Consider the following 22,717-nt stretch of genomic DNA (forward strand, 5'->3'; position numbering starts at 1 on the left):
CAGGTCATCGACCGGTCACGCCAGGTCATCGGCCGGCCACGCCAGGTCATCGGCCGGCCACGCCAGGTCATCAGCCGGTCACGCCAGGTCACTGGCCGGTCACGCCAGGTCACTGGCCGGTCACGCCAGGTCATCGGCCGGTCACGCCAGGTCATCAGCCGGTCACGCCAGGTTATCGGCCGGTTACGCCAGGTCATTGCGCGGTCACGCCAGGCCATCGCTGGTCAGGACCTCCAAAGGCCCGGATGATGACGACACATAATGCCTCTGGTAGAGACCCGACGGGGCAACACCTCAGACGTCCCCGCACGCCCGAAACCCCTGCAGTTCTCGTCTACATCTCACGAATACACCATGCAGTCACCAGTACTACGCGCAACGGACACAGATTGTCGAATTAACACACACAGCTGAGTTTCTCAGTAAAATACAAGAGCCGTTCCACAAAATCATGGGCCGACATCAGCCGCTGTCACTTACCAAGACTGGAGACATGAGAGGCATGCAACATGTGTTCGACCCAAGATAACACCCAACACAAGAGTTCGATCCAAGATAATGCAATTCATGCGCGGTTCAGCGCTCATGCCTTGACAACCGAGCAGGTCCGGACGGCCGCCGCGCATCCCCTCCCAGCGCCGCCTCTGGCGAAGTCACACGCGTCTGGCGACGGCCGGGCTCACCTGTTCGTTGCCCTTCCTGATCGAGTCGAGGAAGCCCTGCAGCTCGCGGCCGCGCTTGTTGTCCACGGTCCGCTCCCGGATACAGGCGTCCAGGCACCAGGTGAACTTGTGGCACGGGTCCACGTCGACGATCTCCTGGTGGCGGACGGCGCGGAGCGTCAGCGGCCAGGCGCTCCCACAGCCCGGCGGAGGCATCTAACACGGCAGCGGCTGGGCCTAGCGGGACGCGACGCGGCACAGGGTGGAGCGTGGAGGGCCAGGCGCTCCCACAGCCGGCGGCGGCACCGACCGCGACAGCGGCTGGACCGAGCGGGACGCGACGCGGACAGCGGTGGAGCGGGCAGAGCCGGGCGGGCGACGAGAGGGACGCGACGCGCAAAGGGTGGGGGGAGCGTGGAGGGCCAGACCCTCCCACAGCCGGCGGCGGCATCGACGGCAGCGGCTGGCCGAGCGGGACGCGACGCGGCACAGGGTGGAGCGTGGAGGGCCAGACCCTCCCACAGCCCGGCGGCGGCATCGACCGCGGCAGCGGGGACCGAGCGGGACGCGACGCGGCACAGGGTGGAGCGTGGAGGGCCAGACCCTCCCACAGCCCGGCGGCGGCATTGACCGCGGCAGCGGCTGGACCGAGCGGTGCGGGACGCGAACAGGGTGGAGCGTGGGGGGCCAGACCCTCCCACAGCCCGGCGGCGGCACCGACCGCGGCAGCGGCTGGACCGAGCGGTGCGGGACGCGACACAGGGTGGAGCGTGGAGGACCAGACCCTCCCACAGCCCGGCGGCGGCACCGACCGCGGCAGCGGCTGGGCCTAGCGGGACGCGACGCGACACAGGGTGGAGCGTGGAGGGCCAGCCCTCCCACAGCCCGGCGGCGGCACCGCGGCAGCAGCTGGACCGAGCGGTGCGGGACGCGACGCGGCACAGGGTGGAGCGTGGAGGGCCAGACCCCCCCCACAGCCAGGCGGCGGCATCGACCGCGGCAGCAGCTGGACCGAGCGGGACGCTGACGCGGCAAAGGGTGAGGCGTGGAGGGTCAGGCGCTCCCACAGTCCGGCGGCGGCATCGACCACCGCGACGACGCAGGTTACGAGGCAGATACACCGATCTGCATTCTGCCACGTAACACCCTTTCATGCCAACCAGCGTCAGCAGATCACCAGGACACACGTTAAAAGTAGTTGCTACGACCCAGCGCGATGATGTCATCAAAGAGAGGCCTTCTCTCCCACGGGCAGTGTTGCTTAACGTGGCAACAGCGTGCTGCCGTCCCACCTGGATCTCGAGGTCGTGCAGGGCCATCAGCAGCTCCGCACGCAGAGTGCAATAGTGCAACGTTGCGCGTCTTGACGAAGAGCGTGCGCAGAAACTGCAGCACCATGTCGTAAAGCTTGACGCTGTGGCCGATCATGTGCACGATCTTCTGGATGATCTCGCCTTGCCGCCGCACCTGAGGCGCAAGGCACGCGCGCTGGTGGCGACGGGCACTCCCACGCGGAAGATCACTACGGGCGACCATTTCATACAGCACACAACGGAAAGCCACCGGTGGCACGCTTCACAACTATCACAACGCATCTCAAATGCTCATCGCGACGAAAACGACCGTGAGGTACTTTCACGTATTATGTCGACATGTCCCGACATGAATGAAACAACACCTAGAACAACACCTGGCTTTCTCATGGTAGTACGACCGAACTTTGCAATATTGCAACGATAGAAACCAAAACACATTCAGCGGAAACGCATACCCGCAATTCGGAACTAGCAGCACTCGCAACAGGCTAGCGCGGAAGGCGCCGACGGCGCGACCCCTTCCCCCGCCCGGTCCCGGAGGGCGCGGACCACAGCCGGCTACCTTGGGCGTCAGGTCGAAGAAGTTGGTGAGGTTGGTGTGTGTGAGCAGCGCCGCCTCCTTCTCCTGCACGTACTGGATGAAGAGCGGCGACACCTCGTCTCCGAACAGCGTCTGGTGATCCGTCCAGATCTGGCGCTTCACCTCCGTGTCCAGGTCGTTGTAGAGCTCCTTGTCACGCACCTGCCGACGCATTTCACATTCCGCTTTTCCAGCCGGGCCCAGGCGTCGGTGCGCGATACTAGGCGTCAATCGTAGAAGGCGGCGCATTATACAGCGCACGCACCACAAACCTCGTCCCGCCACTAGTACAACACAGAACGTGTTTTACTTATGGCTGCAGCACATACGAGCACCAGGTGCAAAAGCAAGCAGCCAAACCCCACCACAACCAGCAAACCGCACATTTACCTCAATCAAGCCCTTCAAGGCCCGCTCGGTCACGCCATCCGTTTCCGTTTCCACTTACCAAGACCTTGAGGAACTTGTGGTCCACCTCGCGGTGTGTTTGAGGATGGCCATGACGACGGGCCGCAGCGTCTTGAACCTGATGACCGGGAACGACTTGTGCAGGAGGTCGCGCAGCTTCTTGTCCCGCTCGCGGCCCCCAGCCGGCCAATGGCGTTGATCTGCTGGATCAGCTTATCGCAACAGGACTCTGCGGAACGGGCCGATGTCAGTGCCGCCGCCACCTCGGGCTCACAGGGACCAGCTGATGTCAGCGTCGCCAGCCACCCGGACTCACAGGGACCAGACTGACTGTCAGCGCCGCCACCACCCCTGACTCACAGAGACAAGCTGATGTCAGCGCCGCCACCACCCGGACTCACAGGGACGTGCTGATGTCAGCGTCGCCGCCACCCCGGACTCACAGTGACGAGCTGATGTCAGCGTCGCCGCCACCCAGGGCCTCACAGGGACGAGCTGATGTCAGCGCCGCCACCACCCAGGGCTCACAGGGCACTCTCAAGGGAACAGCCGACAGCACTGCAGCCGAATTACCAACGTCGGTGCATGCCAAACCAAACCAAACCAAACCAAACGTGTGCCTCCAAACCTGCTGTAAGTCGAGAGTAGCACCGGGAGGGCGACGCTACTGCGCCCTATCGGTGCCACTGCCACCGGTGCCACCTCAAAGGCAAGGCACCTTAAAGTAAGGTAAAACATTTTGTACCGTGAGGGCCGATATGGTTATCTAACAAGTCTACATATTGCGACACACCGCTGTTTGTCCCACCAGCAGCACTGGCTGCCAAAAGCACTACGTCTTTATCAGCAACAATGATCGTGCTGAGTATGAATGCATCGTACGGCGTCTTCCTACTTTCATGAGTTATTACTATTTGACTCATCATTGTTATGTTTTTCGTGTGACGCTTAATAGCATTTTTGTACTGAATTGCTATTAGAATCGAATACTATGCCACGTGCTGGACAAATTATTTATAAATTGGCTTGACTTGTCGCCTAAAAAGTTTATATTTCAGACTTAAGTGCATATAACAAAATTCCCTCATAAAATTATCACGATTGAGGCTTTACATATCACCGACTGCCAGACCCATTCAGAGGCGAACGCCTTTATTAAGTTGTATGGGGTGCGGTGGCGACGTGGCAGGGGTCCAAACCCAAGACCGACAGGTCCGGAGTCGAGCGTTTTAACCACCATCCCAATATCCTACTACCGCCTCTAAAAAATTCCCTTGACATATGTCGGACAAGCAAAGCATGACAAGTTACCAATGCTAATTCTGACTGACATATGTCGGGCGAGCAAAGCATGAGAAGTTTGTTAATTCTCAGTTTGGTAACACCATCCGGCATAAACCGGCGGGCCGACCAGCTCAGCTCGCCACTGGCCACGCAGCAGAATCACACCCCTCTTACGGCGGCGAGGCCCGTGGCACAGGAGCACACCCACCTCCATGACGGACATGTGGAACTCGAACCGCTTGACGCCGTGCAGGTCGAGCAGCGGCAGCATCGGCCGCAGCGACGGCAGCAGGATGCCATTCTCGGCCTGCAGCCGGCAGCGCACGCGTCATCAGGCGGTGAGGCGATACACCACAGGGCGGACAGCCGCCCGGCTCGGTAGGAGCAGCAGGGCACTTAATGCCGCACACAAACCATGACATATTCCATGGACAGACACTGAGCAGTCAAGCTTAACTTCCGAGAGACCACATGTTTGGAAGGGTTCCCCAGTTTCAAACAAACGGTCGAAGTTGGAGTGCAAGTTGCGATGAAACTAGTCCCATATGTGCTTGGGCTTTGTTGGCTATGCATACTTTGTGATTGGTTTTCCTGAATATCCATGTGCTAGTATCGAACTAAATAGAAAAACACAATGCTTACCTGAAAGTCACCAATTGCCTTCAAAGGATCTGAACAGCTTGTCAGGGCCTTTCTGAGGTACTCCTTTCCCGGAATACCGATTTCTTCGAGTCCACCTCCGGACATGGCTCACTGTGAAATACACAGACCAGGATATCTTCAACCACACACAGGATAGTCATGTGCTAGTAGAAACGTGAGAAGCTGATGAATGTAAAAAATTGGAACTGCAAAATGCCTAGTAAAATGTTCAACATTGCAGGAGTGTTCTTATTGTTTCTGCCTATCATGGCATTGCACAAAAACTGGTTTTAGCAAGAGGCTTTGACATGTTTGTATAAGAACCAGTCATCGCCCAAGGCTTGGGGGTAAAGGGGGAGGCAGTGCAATGCAAGGCTGATATTGTGGTAGCCTCATTGTTTACTGAGCAATTTGCAGACAGATCAGTTATTGATGTGAAGGGTCAAGTTGGGCCAACAAGGACGAAATGCTCATAAAAAGGGTCCATGCATGTAGCTCACTCCTACCTTTTGACATCTTTTACCTTTAAAATCATTTCATTCATTTAGGGGTATATTTGTGTGAACCTACCAACATGACATTCATACTCCTTAAATGCTGAATTCCCATGCCGTAATTGCTGGCAGCTGCATCCCCTAAGCATGGCATTTACTGGACAGATATGCTGACAATCATTTGCTGACATCACCCAGGTTTTAACCCTGCTGGCAGGGGAGGCAGCCATGCAGAATCTAAGCACCTCCACACACCCAGGCCATGACATCTGCACAATCCACTGACACCAAGTAAGGCCAATGGCAGGTTACCTGTACATATGACATTTGTCAGAACACATTGGACACATTTGGAAGCAGCAAACTGTACCAAGTCCAAAAATTGTCTCATATTACCCATAGGCTGTACATTTACAAAACAACTACAAGAAATAAAAGCATTCTAAAAGATGACGGTACATGAAGGCTTCATCTCGGCAATACAGCCCATAAGAATTTGCTAGGCAGCAGTCCTACAAGCTCCAAAACTTCCTCTAAAAATGTGCAATGAGGCACTTCTGCCCTTTCTGACTATTCAAAAAAATATATTTAGTCCGAACATTCTGACTGGATGGACTTCTGGATCAACACCAATGTTAAGCAGTGCTTGCTCTGGGAGCCCTGAGCCAGACCCCACCATCTCCACAATCACCACCACCATCCACCACCCTCATCATGAAATTCCACATCAAAGGCACAATTTTGTGATGAAGTGCAAAGTGCCACAATGCTGGGCACAATCTGTCCTAACCTCTGACATTTGGCCACCCCAAGACCTCAAGGTGGCTGCTGTCATGGCCACATAGTCAAACATAAATAGTGGGCGCCTGAAGCAGCCCACACCTAACCTAACACTCTATGCAAATGAGCCCTGACTAAATGAGCTATTGGAGTCATCACCCACCTTACCTGACATTTCCTCCTCCCCCCCCCCCCCCCCCCACAAAAGCCCTATGTTCATCCCTATGCCCTTGAGCATGGTCAATGACAAAAAACCAAACTACAGCTGTTTTGGCAGTACTTTATGAACCTGACCAGCTATGGAGAATATCTGTCATTTTGAGATCCAGTACTATAATTATGACCATCACATACAGTATGTTCTGGCAAATATCACACACTGGTGACCCTTAATTGATCTGGCCTGGTTCTTTTACTTTTACTAACCGTTTATTGAGACTAGTTAAATTTCTAGCTATGCGACTGTACTAACATCACAGCCAGAATATCCGGATAAGCTGAAATTTTTGCTGTCAACTTTTCACACATCTCTGTGGCTTAAAATGCTGAGTAGCACACAAACACACAGACATGGGCCACTTTTGTGACACATATAGATCAAGCTAAGCAATGATCAATGAAGAGCAGACACAGACTTGTGCTTAATTTCCAGATGGGCACCAGCGGCAGCTTAATCAGAACGTGCTTGCCCATTCATATACAGCTATTGAGTGCAATTTAAGTACCTGACCATTTCTTAACTGATGTGCTCACACTAAAACTGACAGAACACAGTTTTTATGCAACATATTGAAACTGATACTTATTACTGACACTTTGATCCTATTTTCAGAATCCATGTGTACTGTCACTCTTTTGCCCTACATGTCATTTAAGGGTTCGGCATATCTTAAGCAAATGCAATTTGCATTGTTACCTTACCCTGACCATAGCTGGGTCAAGGCCTACCATTGTCTTGTTTGATTTGGTGGTTATACATGGTGAGAATGTCATAACCACAATGTGATTTGGAACTCAAATGCTTCCACAGGCCCCTAATCTTACTTACTGACCGGTGGCATCATGCAAGCCAAACCGCCTTAAAAAAGCTCCAGCCACTTTCATAACCAATAGAGGCAAAACCACTAAACCTCTACCAAAAGGTGAGCACAAGCTCAAATATTACATCCCAAATATCCAAAAGGTGAAAAGTATGACCAAAATTGACCAACCCATTACAACTTGTCTACACAATATAAAGTCCATCAAGCATTCATCATGTTAGTACACAAGATGTTTAGATTGATATTTCAGGTGAGGCCCTTGCACATCCAAAAACCAGTACCATATTTTGACACACACACATGCATCTAACATAAACAAGAACTAAATAACTGTTTCCAAATATTCACCAAAAGTTTTATACCATGTTCAACTTAATATCCATGAATCAACTTGGTTTGCCCAAAACTTAATGCATCTAGTCTCAGATAGCAGGTATCAAGGGATATATGTCATGCTAAACACAATAAACATCCAACATAATTACAAACTGATGATAATATTTCAGATGATCCACACAATAAATTGAAATTGCCTGATTTTAATGCATGGAGTATATTGCTTACAGGGCATGGGGAGCCAGGATTCACAGATATCAAAACAACATACTTGCAATCATGTGCAGAAAAATACCCAAACATGCATGAATTGATACACATATGTAAATAAACCTAAAACTCAGTACATTTAGCCTGAATGGAGCCTGGTCATCACATCATTTCACCTAAGTTCACTTCAATGATACAAAGAAGCTCAACAAAGCATGATTTTATTTCAGACAAGCATGGCTATGGTTCAAGTAAAACAAACAGTGCCATTCTCTACTATGGTCAGGTCCAAAAAAGCATCATAAACACAGAAAGTGCTGTTGTATTCTCTTAGCCACTGTGCTGCAAAATAAATGGCATATCAACATGGATATGCACCAATGAAAGAAGTCGTAACCAGCCGTAACCCTCCCACTTCCTAAAGCGGTCTAAATCACCTAAGTCTAATGCGCAAACCATACAGCACTGGCATCAGTAGATGAACTAGACATTTGGGAAAACCAGCGATATCTTGATTTACCTCAGTTGGCCACGTGATATCAGCAAAACGCCCTCTTCCTCGCATTAGGCGCTCATCCAGTTCAATTTCGCGTCAGCCGACATATACATTTGCGACGCGACCGCTAGGAAATTTTACCATCATGAAGGTCACAACTACATTCAGCTAACGGCATGATGACCTCACAAAACCACGAAAGCAATGCCGGTCAGACGGGGACAAACGGAGTAACACGGAGTCGAACAGAGTAGCATGAGACCGCACTACATCGGACGGAACAGAAGTTCTGTCCTGGATGTGGTGCCGCTTGGTTCCGGTCACCGGATGCACCTGGATGGAACGTGTTGATACCAAACGGGATCGGATGTACAGGACCGGATAAGGCGGACGGGACTGAACGGGGCCCGACGAGAACCTACCAAACCAGATGTGGCCAAGCGGGAAAATACCAGCATGTACGGGATCGGACTGAATAACACGGGACCAGCTGAGAGCAGACGTGACCGGACAGGCTCAAACGGCATCAGAGGGCACCAGCCGTGACTGAAAGGAACCGAACGGAATGAAGCGGGACCAGATGGGCCCGGACGGAACCGGATAGGACGCACTGAGGCCAGTTGGAGCCGGATTGTGGTGTTTCTGGTCGTCCAAACCGTATGCTGTGCGACTCAACAGATCACACATAAACTGTGGAGCAGGAATGAGTTCCACTCAGACGCGCGTTCCGGACTGCAGTCGCAGAGGTCACGCCAACTGACCTGACTTGACGGAGTCAGCTGGTGTGAGCCTGATTCCACCCGGGGCGACCGCCTGGGAGGTCGGCAGTATAACACGGGTGAGGCAAGGCTGGACTGACAGTATTTGACGCAACCGGACGGGACCCGACAGAACCAGACGGAACCAGACGGGTACCGCCAGGACTAGACGAGACCGCACGGGGCCGGATGGAATCAGACGCGACCAGATGTGACCAAACGGGACCGGTATGAACCGGACCGAACCGGGCGGAACGGAATCGGAAGGCACCGGACGTGTGGTTTAAAAAATAACCCAAACCCCTTGAATGGATGGATTTCTGTTATCAGCGCTCACGCCAAGCAGTGCTCGTTGTGTGAGCCCTGCCCCCACCATCCGATCGCGCAATTCTAGGCAACGGCAACATTTGTTGGCGAAAGCTTAACGTGTCGCAATGCTCGGCACAGTTCTTCCTGACCTCTGACGTCAACTAACCTTTAGCGCGACCGATGCCACCGGCCGCTGGCCATACCTGTCAAGAGCAAATAGTGGGCATCCTAAAGCGACTCGAACCCACCTTGCCACGGGTGGGTGGATCGAAAGGCAGGTGCTCTAACCAACTGAGCCACCGGGACGGACAATGGTCGAATGAAACCATGGACGGTACAGAACAGGACTAGCCAGAACCTATCGGAACCGGATGAAAGATATGGGGGCAGACGGGTCATGATGAGGCCACTTGGGTCCGAGAGGAACCGGAAGGGATATTAGGCGGGATCAGACGGGGCTGAACGGAATGGGAACGGATCGATCGCGCTAGAACCAAATTAGACGAAACCGGATGGTACTGGACGAGTCTGGACGGGATAGGATGGGACTGGGCAAGGCCTGATGGAACCAGACGTGAACGGACGGAACCGGACGGAACCACACAGGACCAAGCGTTACTGGACGAGGTCGAGCAGGATAGAACGGTACCGCACATAAACAAAAGGAACCAGACCAAACGCATGACAAGCATTTTGATGATCAGAAATCCTAACATAAGCCGGTTTATTAGCAGAGCACACCCATGGAGGCGTCAAGACAGGGAAGGGATATTTCTAACAAAACTTGATCTGAATACATCGTTTATTTTTCTCGTCTTTCAGAAAAAATCAGGCGCCCTTTACAGGTAGTCCCTCAGAATTGTTATTCCGATAGCATCTAAACTGCTTAGAAAGTTAGTTTTTTTCAATGGTGCTGTGACGTCACCAAAAATGAGCTGAATGTGGTTGCTGAACGCTCAAAAATCAGCATCGTTACATAATCAGTTGACACCGCGTCTCAAATTCGCGTGCTGGTTGGTGGGCGCTGGGATTGTTGTTGACTGTAAAGGTAACCTAATTTTCATTTAGATGGCATATGAGGGTCAATCGGATGGCTTAGGATATTCATAAATGGCTTTTCCGTCTAATTTGATAGATATTTTACCGCTCCCATGCAAAATTTGCTTGATTCAGACTATAAGGAAGCACAAGGCTTACGCCTGAAATACACAGTCATTGTGACTGGAAAGTATGGGGAAAAACGTCATTCATTTTCGTTAAATATCACTTATAACTAAATGAAAAGTTAGAGATATTCATGAGTATCTAGTGCATCATCTAATGTTATTTTCGTGGGGTTTGTGCGTTAAAACAAATTTATTCAAGCAGTGTGAGGAATTGTTGGGCCTCTGCAGGTGATATCCACCATTTATATGATAATCGGCGTGTCATCATTCATGTACACATGCATCCCATGAACTGGACATATCTTGGCACTATTCCTGATAATAACTTGTGAATTTCCAATATCAGTAGTGGGATGCTATGGTGTAATGTAGGCTACACTGAAAAGCGAGCATCTGCCAGCCATTGCAAGAATGGTAACAAGGTGTCTTTGCAGCCTGAAATTCTGCCACAACTGTGGCTGAAGCTGCTCTGTTTGATTGGAAACTGAACCCTTTTGCTCCCAGAAGCAATCTTGTACTGGGATAATTGGCCTGAGGCAGCTCTCATTGGCTTATGGGCACAGTTAAATGAGCCACCCCATTTCAGAAATCAGCCCCCAAAATGCCAGAAGCTGCTTATAGTTTCAAGCTTTTTCTCAAAGCTACAGCTTGTCTAGATCTGCTACTTTTTGACTGGTAAAACATTGTTTTACTTCTATGGATGTGTTATTAATTGTCTTTTTTGTTTATCATTATGGGCACAAATGACCACTGCAGTCAACGTGCCCGAAAACACCAATGAAGAAGAATGTCTTTTTTGTTTTTGCTATCATCTTTTATGATTTGAATGATTTAATACATGCTTATCTAACTATTTGTGCCCGTCATTATACCGATGTGCACCAGCACTGCCATCTGCAGCTGACTACATGATGTCAATTAGTATTCATATGTCAGGGCTCCCAGGATCACCCACATGCAAACACTCTTTTGTTGACTGGTGAATCTACCAAAGCTATTCTTTGTCTCCTCTGTGGCCTTACAAGGCACTTTGTTGCACCCTGAGCTGAACATGACTGAGGGTTAAAAATCATACATGGTAAAGTGTCTGTTTTGGAAATATCCAGAGTTCAGCTAGCATTCCAGATGCAAGAGTAGCTCCCAGTAGTATGTTTCGTGTTCTTGCAGTGTGAAATCAGTCTGCAGGAGTAACAGTCATTTTCTTGGGGCCTTCATCACGACCACCACCCCAGTACCATCATCTGTGTATGTATGTCCATAGAGCAGCAGACCAGGAGAAAAGTTTGTATTTAGGGAGAGGGATGGGGCTCCAAGCCTCTCCCAGGACATTGCAAAAGGGAGTAAGATCATGGGATCAGGGAGCCAACATTTTTCTATGTATTGCTCTCTGCTCAGCCTCTACCCTTCCTGACTTGTCCAGCAAAACTGCACCCCTTCTGCAGTCCAGTGTTCAGAGAATGTCCAGACCAGAATGTCTTGGTTGCACACATGTTCACCTCTGATGCAGCTCACAGGAGATGCAAGATTATGGCTGTCACATTTAAAGGTACAGACTACAGGCTCAAAAGACACATTTTTGCATTAACTTCTGTTTCATTTCAGAACTGTTCCTGTGGACCCTTTGTGCAGAATACTGGAGCTGAATAGAAGTTGGCACAATGTTTTCTTCTATTGTAGCCTTTATTAAAGGCAGCAGCCTTGCCAAGCTGGCATGTCTGGACTTTGGAATCCAGTGGGGGCTCTGGGTTTTCTCAGCAGCCCTCCACACTGAGAAGTTCTATGACTTAGCAGGTATGCAGAGGTGTATGGCGTACCAAATACACTCTACATTGTTTAGCAGAGTAGACCTTTCATCCTGAGCTAATATCATGATCAGACATGGATGCTACAAATGCAAGATCACCCAAGGTTGGGGTTACAAAAAGCATTGAAATGGCCCCAGGTGACCTCCACTCTTCAGCTGCAGATGGTGACATGCTTTGACCTGTGTCAGCCTTATGGAGAGCTAAGACAGAAGGTCCTGCATACCATCCAAGGTGATCATACTCAGTGTGGGTGAGGGCTCATGCTGGTGGGTCCTCTGTGGCTCAGTTGTCTGATCGCTGCCAACGTTATCATCCTGCCATCACCACCCAGGGTCGTCCACGTACCTGGTGTTGGTGTACCTGGCCTTCGAGTGGTCGCGGGGACAGACCTCGCCGCAGTCGGTGCAGCGCAACATGGTCATGATCTGGGCCATCCGCCTGGGGCTCTACCTCTTCGTCCGGGTGCTGAAGGACGGCGGCGATAAGCGCTTCAACAAGGCCCGCGACAGCCCCTCCACACTCTTTGTGTACTGGACTCTGCAGGGTGAGGCATGGGTTTGTGGCACTGCGACCAGGCACTGCGGCCACAGTCTGCCATGTTTGCTGCCAGCTGCTTGATGGGCCTTGGGTTTGATAACTTTGCTGTTTGCATTGTTGCGTCAGTTTTGCAATGTCCGTATTTACACTGTCTCTGTGCGAGCCATGTCACCACCTTGTATTAGATGATTGGTGTGCGCTCGCGTGCCTTGCGTGCGTGTTGGCGTGGGTGTGTGTGCGTCTGCGTGCGCCGTGCGTGCGCCGCTCCCGCAGGGGTAAGCCGTAACATTTGTGTGTGTTATGCAGGGGTGTGGGTCTTGGTGACCCTGCTGCCAACACTGGTCATGATGGACGGCAGCGAGCGCCGGCAGCCCTGCACCCAGCACTACGTCGGCTGGGCCATGTGGGCGGTCGGCTTCGTGTTCGAGGTGGTGGCCGATTATCAGAAGACTGTGTTCAGAAATAATCCGGCCAACAAGGTGAGGAGAGCTGGGGAGAAACTACCATAGACAACGTGCCATGCATTTGTCACTTACTCGGCCAGCCCGTGGAAGTACCCAATTTGCGACAGGTGGTATTTGATGAGGATTGTGTGAGGATTGTGAAGGAAAGGGTCCTCACGTTTATTACGGAAATAACATGTTGAAAATTGATGAGGTCATTGGTGGGCTGATCAAATGCAAGAAGCAGAATGTGATAAGCAAACCTCACATACCTAATACCTTCGTTTTTGTCTCGAGTGGTGCTATCTAGTGGGGTCTTTCGTCACTGACGACTCTTCGCTGACGGCTCCGCACTGTCGGACACCAGGTCCCCACTGGTTTCCCCCTGCTGCTGGGTTCCCACTGCTTACCCTTCGCTGCTGGCTCCTCACTGATGGCCCCTCACTGACAGCTCTCCACTGCTGGCTCCCTACTGCTGGCTCCCCTCCGCCGGCTCCTCTGCCGGCTCCTCTCTGCTGGCTCCTCACTGTCAGCTCCCCACTGCCAGCTCCCCACTGCCAGCTCCCCACTGCCAGCTCCCCACTGCCAGCTCCCCACTGCCAGCTCCCTGCTGCTGGCTCCCCACTGTCAGCTCTCCACTGTTGCTCCCCATTACCAGGCCTCCACTGTTGGCTCCCCACTGTCAGCTCCCCACTGCCACCTTCCCACTGCAGACTTCTCACCGCCAGCTCCCCACTGCCAACTCCCCACTGCCAGCTCCCCACTGTCAGGTCTCCACTGTCAGCTCCCCACTGTCAGCTCCCCACCATTGGCTCCCCACTGCCAGTTCCCTGCTGCTGGCTTCTCACCGCCAGCTCCCCACTGCCAACTCCCCACTGCCAGCTCCCCACTGTCAGGTCTCCATTGCTGGCTCCCCACCGTCAGCTCCCCACTGTAGGCTCCCACTGCTGGCTCCCCACCGCTGGCTCCCCACTACCAGCTCGCTGCTGTTGGCTTCTCACTGCCAGCTCCCCAATGCCAACTCCCCACTGCCAACACTCCCCACTGCCAACTCCCCACTGCCAGCTCCCCACTGCCAGCTCCCCACTGCCAACTCCCCACTGCCAGCTCCCCACTGCCACTCCCACTGCCAACTCCCCACTGCCAGCTCCCCACTGCCAACTCCCCACTGCCAACTCCCCACCGCCAACTCCCCACTGCCAGCTCCCCACTGCCACCTCCCCACTGCCAGCTCCCCACTGCCACCTCCCCACTGCCAGCTCCCCACTGCCATCTCCCCACTGCCAGCTCCCCACTGCCAGCTCCCCACTGCCAGCTCCCCACTGCCAACTCCCCACTGCCAACTCCCCGCTGCCAGCTCCCCACTGCCAACTCCCCACTGCCACTCCACTCCCCACTGCCAGCTCCCCACTGCCAACTCCCCACTGCCAACTCCCCGCTGCCAGCTCCCCACTGCCAACTCCCCACTGCCAGCTCCCCACTGCCACCCACTGCCAACTCCCCACTGCCAGCTCCCCACTGCCACTCCCACTGCCAGCCCCCCACTGCCAGCTCCCCACTGACCAGTTACCGGTCGCCAGGGCCGCTTCATCACGACCGGTGTGTGGTCGCTCAGCCGGCACCCCAACTACTTCGGGGAGGTGCTGCTCTGGTTCGGCCTGTACGTGTCGGCGTCGGCCGGCTGGAGCGGCTGGCGCCACCTGCTGGTGCTCTGCCCGCTGTTCGACTACGTGCTGATCAGCCGGCTGAGCGGCGTGCCGCTGCTGGAGGCGGCCGGCCGGCGCCGCTGGGGCGCCGAGGCCGCCTACCAGCGCTACCTGGCCACCGTGCCGCAGCTGGTGCCGCTGATCGGCTCCACGTGACCTGCCGGCGGCCTCCGGCGCGGGGGAGGGGAGGGGTCGCCTCTGACGCCGGGGCTCGTGGGGCGCGGGCGCGCGCTGCACGGCGTCTACGGGCCTGGCTTCGGCTGCAGGGATCTATTGTTTACATGAAGATCAGCTGTACCGGTTTATGATCGAATGGGATCAAGGATATCGTGTTTCGTATTGTGTCGTTTATGTCGGTGCTTGTTGCGTCATGTCAATGGCGTGTCCTTGTCTGTCTCTGGCATCTACTTATGGTAACTAGGACGCTGCACACCTGAGTAAGTGTACGAGATTAGTTGGTGGTACGAGCAGGCAGTAGTCAGCTGCATTTAGTCGACTCTTGTCAGAAACCCAGGCCAGTGCAAACAGCGTAGCGATTCGTGAGTCTTATCTATTGTCAGTCTAGATGCACATCATCCAGGTAGGCGGCAGTTATTAAATAATCTGTGTACTCCTCCCTAACCGCACCCGAGGTGAGCAATTCTTTTTGACCGAGCCGGAGAGGTCTGTTGAAGACGTCGTGAAGGTGTCTGGTAATTCGCCAGCCGGTGCGGGAATATGAGCATTGGTAGTGGTCTGTGCACTCGTCGAATTTGTGAGCAAGGTCTATGACCGAAAATCCATTCAAAATGCACCTTTAGGGCTATCGCGTGCCAGGTCATTGTAAGCTAACCTTGATTGTAAGGAGATAGTTTAAATTCAAGCGGTCTCAGTTGACTCTACCCTGGTGTACTGCTTTCGCAAGTTGTATGCTGTCATCTACTAAGGTACCTCCTGTTCCATTGGCCCGATGATTAAAATGTCCGCGTAGTCGTCGTGTCGGGTCTGAGTACACTCGCTCCATTGCACCGTTTTGAAATGTGCGCCGAAGCCTTCCTTCGCTTTGGTGAGTTTTCTCTGAAGTCTCAGGGGGGGGGGGAAAGGGGAATTACACTTGGCCAGGTCATAATTTTGAAGCATCTGTCACGTTGGTGTACATGTGGCTGTGGCTCTGGATAACGTATGTGCCGTTGGCAATTACAATTTCCTTGATGGCTATAAACGTGGGTAATTACTCAGGCTGTAATACATAGGTACAAACGGGTGTGTCGCCCCAACGAAATCGACTGTAGGGATCATCTGAAACTGACCCATCATGAACGCCACGGGTAGTAACCGGTGGCAACGGCCAGTCAGATGCGTGACAAGGGTATTCGCTGTTTAACTGTGTTGTGATTAGGCAGCCAAGAACTGGCCTTGGAACGGCGTGTTTGCGTGTCATGTGTGGGCATTGCCTGATCGCATATAACTTGGCACAAACCACTAATATATATATATATATATATATATATATATATATATATATATGTGTGTGTGTGTGTGTGTGTGTGTGTGTGTATACAATATAATCGCGGTGTTGGTCATGTGCCATTTCAAAAAGGTCCATCATCACAGCTATCTCTTCAATGCTGTGAATAACTCAAGCGCTCAAGAGCGCTTCCAATTGGATATGGCTCCAAACTGATTCTGGAAAGTGAGTTGGCGTAAAACTGGTGCCAGTAGCGTGTTCCATCGCTGGCCCTTGAAACACGACTGTTCCTCGTGCCTGGACGGACGGACGGACCCAAGCAGCCTGCCTATCACGGACGGACGAACGGCGGATGTTTCGATGCTGCGGCGACCGTCGGCCGCTCGCGGCGGTGATAGCTCACGACCGATCGGCTGTCAGCAGCTGAATCATGATAGCTCACGACTGATCACCCATCAGCGGCTGAGCTGGACAGCTCATGACCGATCACCCATCAGCGGCTGAGCCGTAATAGCTTGCGACTGATCACCCATCAGGGGCTGAGCCGTAACAGCTCACGACTGATCACCCGTCAGTGGCTGAGCTGTGACAGCTCATAACTTATGAGCTATCACAAGCTGAGCCGTGAAAGCTCGCGGCTGATAGGTCACCAGCAGCAGACGAGGAGCGGCACGGCCTGGCCTGACGCAGGAGGAACCTCTGCGCACGACAGGAGACCGGAACACAAACCAGCCATCCTATGGTATCACCACAACCCGACACGGTCTGACCAAATATGCCAGCCGTGATTAAGCTCAGTGACGCTACACGTCTAGCGAAACGAGTTGTAACCACCATCAAGGGTGGAGGCAGCGAGCATGGGGCAGTTCATCACGACAACCTGTTACTCAACGGTGAGGTTTCTCTCCGATAGGACTGAATGGTAGGACTGTAATGGGCTGGATATTACTCTGGGTTACTATTAATATTTTCCGTGACCAAACCTGAAAAAATCTCACTTAAAGCGTAAAGTAAAAAGGGCACGAGGTCATCACGATTAGCCCTGTCTGAATGCTAGTACTGGTCACAGGTCAGTTGCATCGTTCTAGGGCATTGGTCGCATCACCACAGTGAACAAGCGCCGATATCAGCACCAGTTGCGCTCATGTTATCGGCACGTGCTTTAACGCATACATCCTGTATGCATGGAGACGCCAACAGTTGAAAATCGTAGCCAGTCTATTGTATCGCACAGGAAAACGAAAATCGGTCGGGTCGAAACGCACGCAGTACTCTCAGATTTGGGGTTCGGAGGAGTTTCGCGTTGTGGTGAGAGATCGAAATGATCGTGCGCAGGAAGCGGCGGAGAAAGTAGCCAGGAGGCTTCGTTATAAACATACGCGATTTCATATTGCCGTCGCCAACCAAGCATTACCGCTGGCCGGTTCAGCACCGCGACATATCGTGTCGGACCCGGAGGTTCCTCGGACCACAGCTTGGGCCGGTGTCAACTCATGGAAACCACTCGGTTATCATGGCGCCGCGATTATGGTCGATCCACGCTCTGGACCGGCCTTTCAGCGCTCCAACCGGCAACCGGGGCATACTGCCTGAGATCGACAAACCTGACAGGCAGTCTCATCCGGCATAGATCGTCGCTCAGACCGGCAGTCTCATCCGGTACAGATCGCATCGCCACTCAGACCTTTGGCCTAGCACAGACTCAGACCTAGCCCACCAGATGTTACATCCGGTACAGGTCGTCGCCGGGTCCGCTCTGCTGGAGCGTCTCCACGTCGTCGTCCAGCACCCCGGCCATGGCTGACAGAGCGTCGCTGAGCTGGGCGGCGGTGTGCGGCTTGTCCAGGCGCGACAGCACGTCGGCCGCCTCCATCAGGCCATCGTGGCGCCGGATGCTCCACTCGAGCCGGTACCTGAAGCCGTGCTGGCGGCTGAGCTGCTCCAGCGCCGCCTCCATGAGGCCGCGCGACTCGGCCCGGCCGCGCCGCACGCACGGGTGGTCGCAGCGCAGCAGCACGCGCCGGCCGGCCCAGCTGGCCGCCCACAGGCGCGCCGCCGCCACCAGGTTGACCAGCTCGGCGCGGCACGAGTCCTGGCTGGTGGCGCCGTACAGCGCCGCCGGCAGCGGCCGGTGGAAGAAGCGGCACTGGCCGCGCGCGCGCAGCCAGCACAGGCCGCCGGCGCCCTCGTTCGACACGTCCACTACGCAGACAACGTCGTCGGTGCTCTTGAGAGTAGGGCCATCGCTCATGCGCGGGGTGCTTGGTCGGCCGAGGGCGGTGAGGTGGGCCGTGCGAGGTAGCGAAACACGCAGAGGAGAGAACTGATGATTTAACGCCCGCTGAGAGAAGGAATGTGTCTAAGTGTGGAAACTACTTGGCCAAAGGTTAAGTGACAAAAAATTTACGGTAGGTGTATGACGCAAACACGAGCTTTGTCGTGAAACCAGTCACCAACTCAAAAATTTGCTATGTCCACTGAACAGTGCACAAACAACTCAGCAATTTGAAAAGAAATGTACAAGAGGATTTGTTTTACGCGGTGCCGGGCGACGTCTGCTTGTGATGTGTACACAAACGCGTGACAAATTTCAACACGTGGTATCATTTGAGACCATCTTCCACATTTGAGATCAAGAATCAGGCTAACACGCAAAACCTCGTGGATGTCTAGCGCCCCGAGCACATCTCTTTCTTAACATGGGGAAAGATGCGATCGCGTAAACCAGACGTGTGACCCACATTTTACGCCAGCGCCAACGGTCGCATCCCAGATTACCAATGTTTGGCAGAAGAAACCGCCTTGAAACGAAAGGCCATGGGATCCTATTAAGCGAAATTTGAAACAAAAATAAACACGAACAAACAATAATGCGGTGTATTATAGCAAACATGAAAACGCCATACCAGACAGGATTAGGTTAGTATATTCATGATCGCCGATGACTTCAATGATTAGTACAAATCTCACAAACAACGCGCGCCTAGCGCACCATGACTAGAAGCCGCACATTACCGTGCCACAATGTCCTACAGGGTACAAAACACGTCACACCGGCCGGGCATCGCTCCGTCTCGGACCGACGCGCGATGGTCTGGAAGACAGGCGAAGTCCGACCCAGCCCCACCTGGTCCCCGGCCGCCACAGCGCTGCATTGGCGGGCCTGGGACAGACGGGCGCGCTCCACCGCAGGAAACGGGACTGATGATGTCACTAGCACAGCGTGACACGGACGGCGCTGACGTCACCGAAGGCTGGTGACGTCACTCGTCGTCACTGTTGGCCTCGTCCCTGGACTTGATCAGGCCGTGCTCCTTCGCCTGCAGCAGCGCCTCCTCGGCGTACTTGATGATCTTTATCCTCGTCTCACCCTCTGGAAGAATCCACATCAGGCGTTACGTACCGACCACGGCGTGCCGAAACACTGGCCATGGGCCATCCCTGCGTGTCACGACACCAAACAAGAGTGTAACATCCACCGACTACCACCAGCAGTGAACCCATCAACGTTCTCAGCATGTACCGTTGACCACTAATATGAGCGTCACACATAAACACACCGTACCTCACAAGCATACGCCAGCACATCAAAGTCGCCAGGCTGACGACCTGACCAGCCAACAGCGACCGAGCCGGGGCGCACCGGCCCTGGAGCGGCAGTCCCGCCCACTGACCGGCCAACAGCGACCGAGCCGGGGCGCACCGACCCTAGAGCGGCAGCCCGCCCACTGACCGGCCAGCAGCGACCGAGCCGGGACGCACCGGCCCTAGCGCGGCAGCCCGCCCACTGACGGGGCAGCAGCGGCCGAGCCGGGGCGCACCGGCTCTGGGTGGAGGCAGCCCCGCCCACTGACCGGCCAGCAGCGACCGAGCCGGGGCGCACCGGCCCTGGGTGGCGGCAGCCCCACTCACCGGGCGGCAGTTTGGAGAGCGCCATCAGGACCTCGACGATGTCCGTCTCCACGAGCCGCTCGGCCACCCCACGGTCGGCCTGCATCATGTGCAGGGTGCAGGCGGCGCCGCGCAGGCACACGTCCTCGCGGGGGTTGGCCAGCATCAGCCGGAACATCTCCAGCCAGGAGGACACCTCCAGCACCTGCCGGGCGCGCCGGGCGCCACACGCATCAGTCACACGGGTACAGTCTGCGCTCGTGGCAGATGGCGACCCAGCCGGCGTCGGCGGCAGCCTGCCGGCCGATTTTTACCGGTTTAAATCAGGTGGAAAAACTACTGATGGTAGACACTGGCAGAAGCCCAGGTGCCGAAGAGCACACTGTACATAGAGGAAACTGGGACAACACAACACTACAACTACCCGTTAAGTATAACTGATAGTCTCACCCTGGTGCACTGAGCAAAACATAAGAGCAACAATAATAGTATGGGCTGGCTGCCGAAAATGTAAGATGTCAGACGTTGTAAGGAAGTTGCACGGACTAGATTATTGTGTACATACAAGAAGCAATACACACTGCTCGTCCATCGCTGGTGCAGTCTAACTTTCAGGCTTGGGCGGCACTGCTAGCTCCGGGCACTTGACAGCACCCAACTGACAGTTTCTTCTGGCTGGTTAAATTCCAAACCAGTTAGAAAATACTGGCAACGAAATCACTAGAGCCTGTTCAAACTGTTTTGCATTAGTTTATCCCGCAAAATGATGCGCTACCATTCTGAAACACTGCAGCTTTTAGCACGATCACTTTCAGCATAACTTAAACCGATAGGAATTGTGAAAGACAAGACAATTTTGACAGTTTTGACTGATTTGGCTGACAGTTTTGCGTTTTCTATATGATTGGCTGGAATTTCATGTTCGTCAGTTGATGGCGTATTCCATCAAGATCATATGGGGCCTCCCATCGGCATGATGGGGCCTCTTATCGGCTTGATGGGCCTCGTGCAATTTCAAGGGGCATACAAACACGTTTGTCATCGTTTGGCGAGGGGTACAGCGCACTCCCCCTGGTCCGCCGGTGGCGCTGCCGCCGCGCGGAGCACGCCCGCAACTCATCACGCTCGTCGACGTTCTGAGACGCCCGCCGGCCGGGCACCCACCTTGTGGCAGACCTTCTTGCTGAGTGACGTGGCGATGGCGAGCGCGCCGGCCGCCGCCTGGCTCGTGTCCTCGTCCTCCTCGCCCACCAGCAGCACCAGGAACTTGACCCGGTCGTTGTCGCCCTCCATCATGACGACGTACTCCTCGCAGCTGACCAGGTTGCAGATGCACTGGGTGGCGGCGCGGCGCAGCATCTCGTGCTCCTCGTACATGTAGCTCTCGATGTTGGGTAGGCCCTTCTCTTTCACGATCCTGGTGGCAGACGGGCGGCGGTCAGTGGCGCGCCGTGAACAGCCGGCGGCCGCTGGGAGAGGTCCGCCTGGCTAGCTAGCTAGCTCGCACGGTCCGCAAAGCTCGTCCGGCGTCCGGCGCGGGGCGGAGATGACAGGGCCACGCCGACCAGAGATGCAAGCGGTCGTTCGAAACTCTCCGAGAGTCAAGTCAACAACACACCGGCGATACATGACCCCAAACTGCACCACACTTCAGTCCTTTCTTTTGTGGTAGCAAAACGAACGGAGCACGTGGCAACTCGTGAAACACGCCACCGTGAGAGGCAGCGGAGTTATACGCCGTCCAGCCAGCTCCTGGCCCGCGCCACGGACACACCTCTTCCGGACGGTCTCACTCATGCCAGCCAGGTTACAGAGGGCCATGAGCGCCTCGAAGTTCTCCAGGGCCGTGCACTCAGGGTGGAGAAGCGCCAGGACGGGCCGGATCACCTCGCACGCCTGGCGACGGACGGCAGTCAGTGGGCGGCCGGACCAACCGGAGCACGACAGTCGGTCAGCGCCAGCACACATCTCACTCAAACATCACGCCGAAACAGCGGGCCAAACAACCTATCCTTCTGTCCACGACAGGCTGCTCAGCCGCACATCCATCACACTGGGCGTCCAAGCCTTCACATACTCAACCCAGCACTTCAGCCCAACTGCTGGACTCCGCCCGCCGGGCCGATTCCGGCCGGCCGTGGGGCCCGCCGCCTTCCCACTGCCGCCTCGGTCCCCGACCGGCCCCTGAACCCGCCGCCGCCTCGGTCCGCGATCGGCCACTGAACCCGCCGCTGTCCCTGCCGCCGCCCGGTCCCCTCCGCCGCCGCGATCCCCCATCGGCCCCTGAGCCCGTCGCTGTCCCTGCCGCCGCCCGGTCCCCGACCGGCCGCTGGTGCCCGCCGCCGTCGCCGCCACCTCGGTCTCGGCCAGCTGTCGGAGCCCACCGCCGCCGCCGGCTGACCCA

At 54.6% G+C, this 22,717-nt stretch overlaps 3 protein-coding genes across 3 annotated transcripts in view; 1 reads left to right on the plus strand and 2 right to left on the minus strand.

The window, feature by feature from the left end:
- LOC119100560 (negative elongation factor B-like) overlaps positions 1-8,333 on the minus strand; it is a 17,122-nt gene extending 8,789 nt beyond the window's left edge. The window contains 10 exon segments of the mRNA XM_037223642.1: positions 684-818; positions 1,955-2,011; positions 2,013-2,129; positions 2,541-2,720; positions 3,007-3,035; positions 3,038-3,151; positions 3,154-3,193; positions 4,459-4,557; positions 4,893-5,003; positions 8,276-8,333. Of these exon segments, the coding sequence (XP_037079537.1) occupies positions 684-818; positions 1,955-2,011; positions 2,013-2,129; positions 2,541-2,720; positions 3,007-3,035; positions 3,038-3,151; positions 3,154-3,193; positions 4,459-4,557; positions 4,893-4,997 (876 nt within the window). The 5' untranslated portion in view covers positions 4,998-5,003; positions 8,276-8,333.
- A 1,984-nt stretch (positions 8,334-10,317) lies between these two features.
- Positions 10,318-17,341, plus strand: LOC119100562 (uncharacterized). Its single transcript, XM_037223643.1, has 6 exons — positions 10,318-10,366; positions 12,087-12,275; positions 12,621-12,833; positions 13,133-13,305; positions 14,850-15,107; positions 17,336-17,341. The coding sequence occupies exons 2-6, from the start codon at positions 12,143-12,145 to the stop codon at positions 17,339-17,341; spliced, it is 783 nt and encodes a 260-aa protein (XP_037079538.1). The 5' UTR covers positions 10,318-10,366; positions 12,087-12,142.
- Positions 17,342-19,285: 1,944 nt separating this feature from the next.
- unc-45 (unc-45 myosin chaperone) overlaps positions 19,286-22,717 on the minus strand; it is a 28,613-nt gene continuing 25,181 nt past the window's right edge. The window contains exons 16-19 of the mRNA XM_037222957.1: positions 22,088-22,209; positions 21,478-21,730; positions 20,335-20,518; positions 19,286-19,795 (exon numbers count right to left, since the gene is read on the minus strand). Coding sequence (XP_037078852.1) covers positions 19,686-19,795; positions 20,335-20,518; positions 21,478-21,730; positions 22,088-22,209 — 669 coding nt within the window. The 3' untranslated portion in view covers positions 19,286-19,685. The remainder of the gene's footprint in view (positions 19,796-20,334; positions 20,519-21,477; positions 21,731-22,087; positions 22,210-22,717) is intronic.

The sequence above is a fragment of the Pollicipes pollicipes genome, unplaced genomic scaffold, assembly GCF_011947565.3.
Source record: "Pollicipes pollicipes isolate AB1234 unplaced genomic scaffold, Ppol_2.1 Scaffold_4881;HRSCAF=5763_pilon_pilon_pilon, whole genome shotgun sequence".
Taxonomy (NCBI): Eukaryota; Metazoa; Arthropoda; class Thecostraca; order Pollicipedomorpha; family Pollicipedidae; genus Pollicipes; species Pollicipes pollicipes.

Excerpts from the sequence above, each read along its gene's own strand:
- LOC119100562 (XM_037223643.1), top strand. The coding sequence starts at position 12,143 with ATGTTTTCTTCTATTGTAGCCTTTATTAAAGGCAGCAGCCTTGCCAAG. Across the intron at positions 12,276-12,620 it reads GAAGTTCTATGACTTAGCAG|GGTCGTCCACGTACCTGGTG; the intron begins GTATGCAGAGGT and ends ATCACCACCCAG. Across the intron at positions 12,834-13,132 it reads TGTGTACTGGACTCTGCAGG|GGGTGTGGGTCTTGGTGACC; the intron begins GTGAGGCATGGG and ends TGTGTTATGCAG.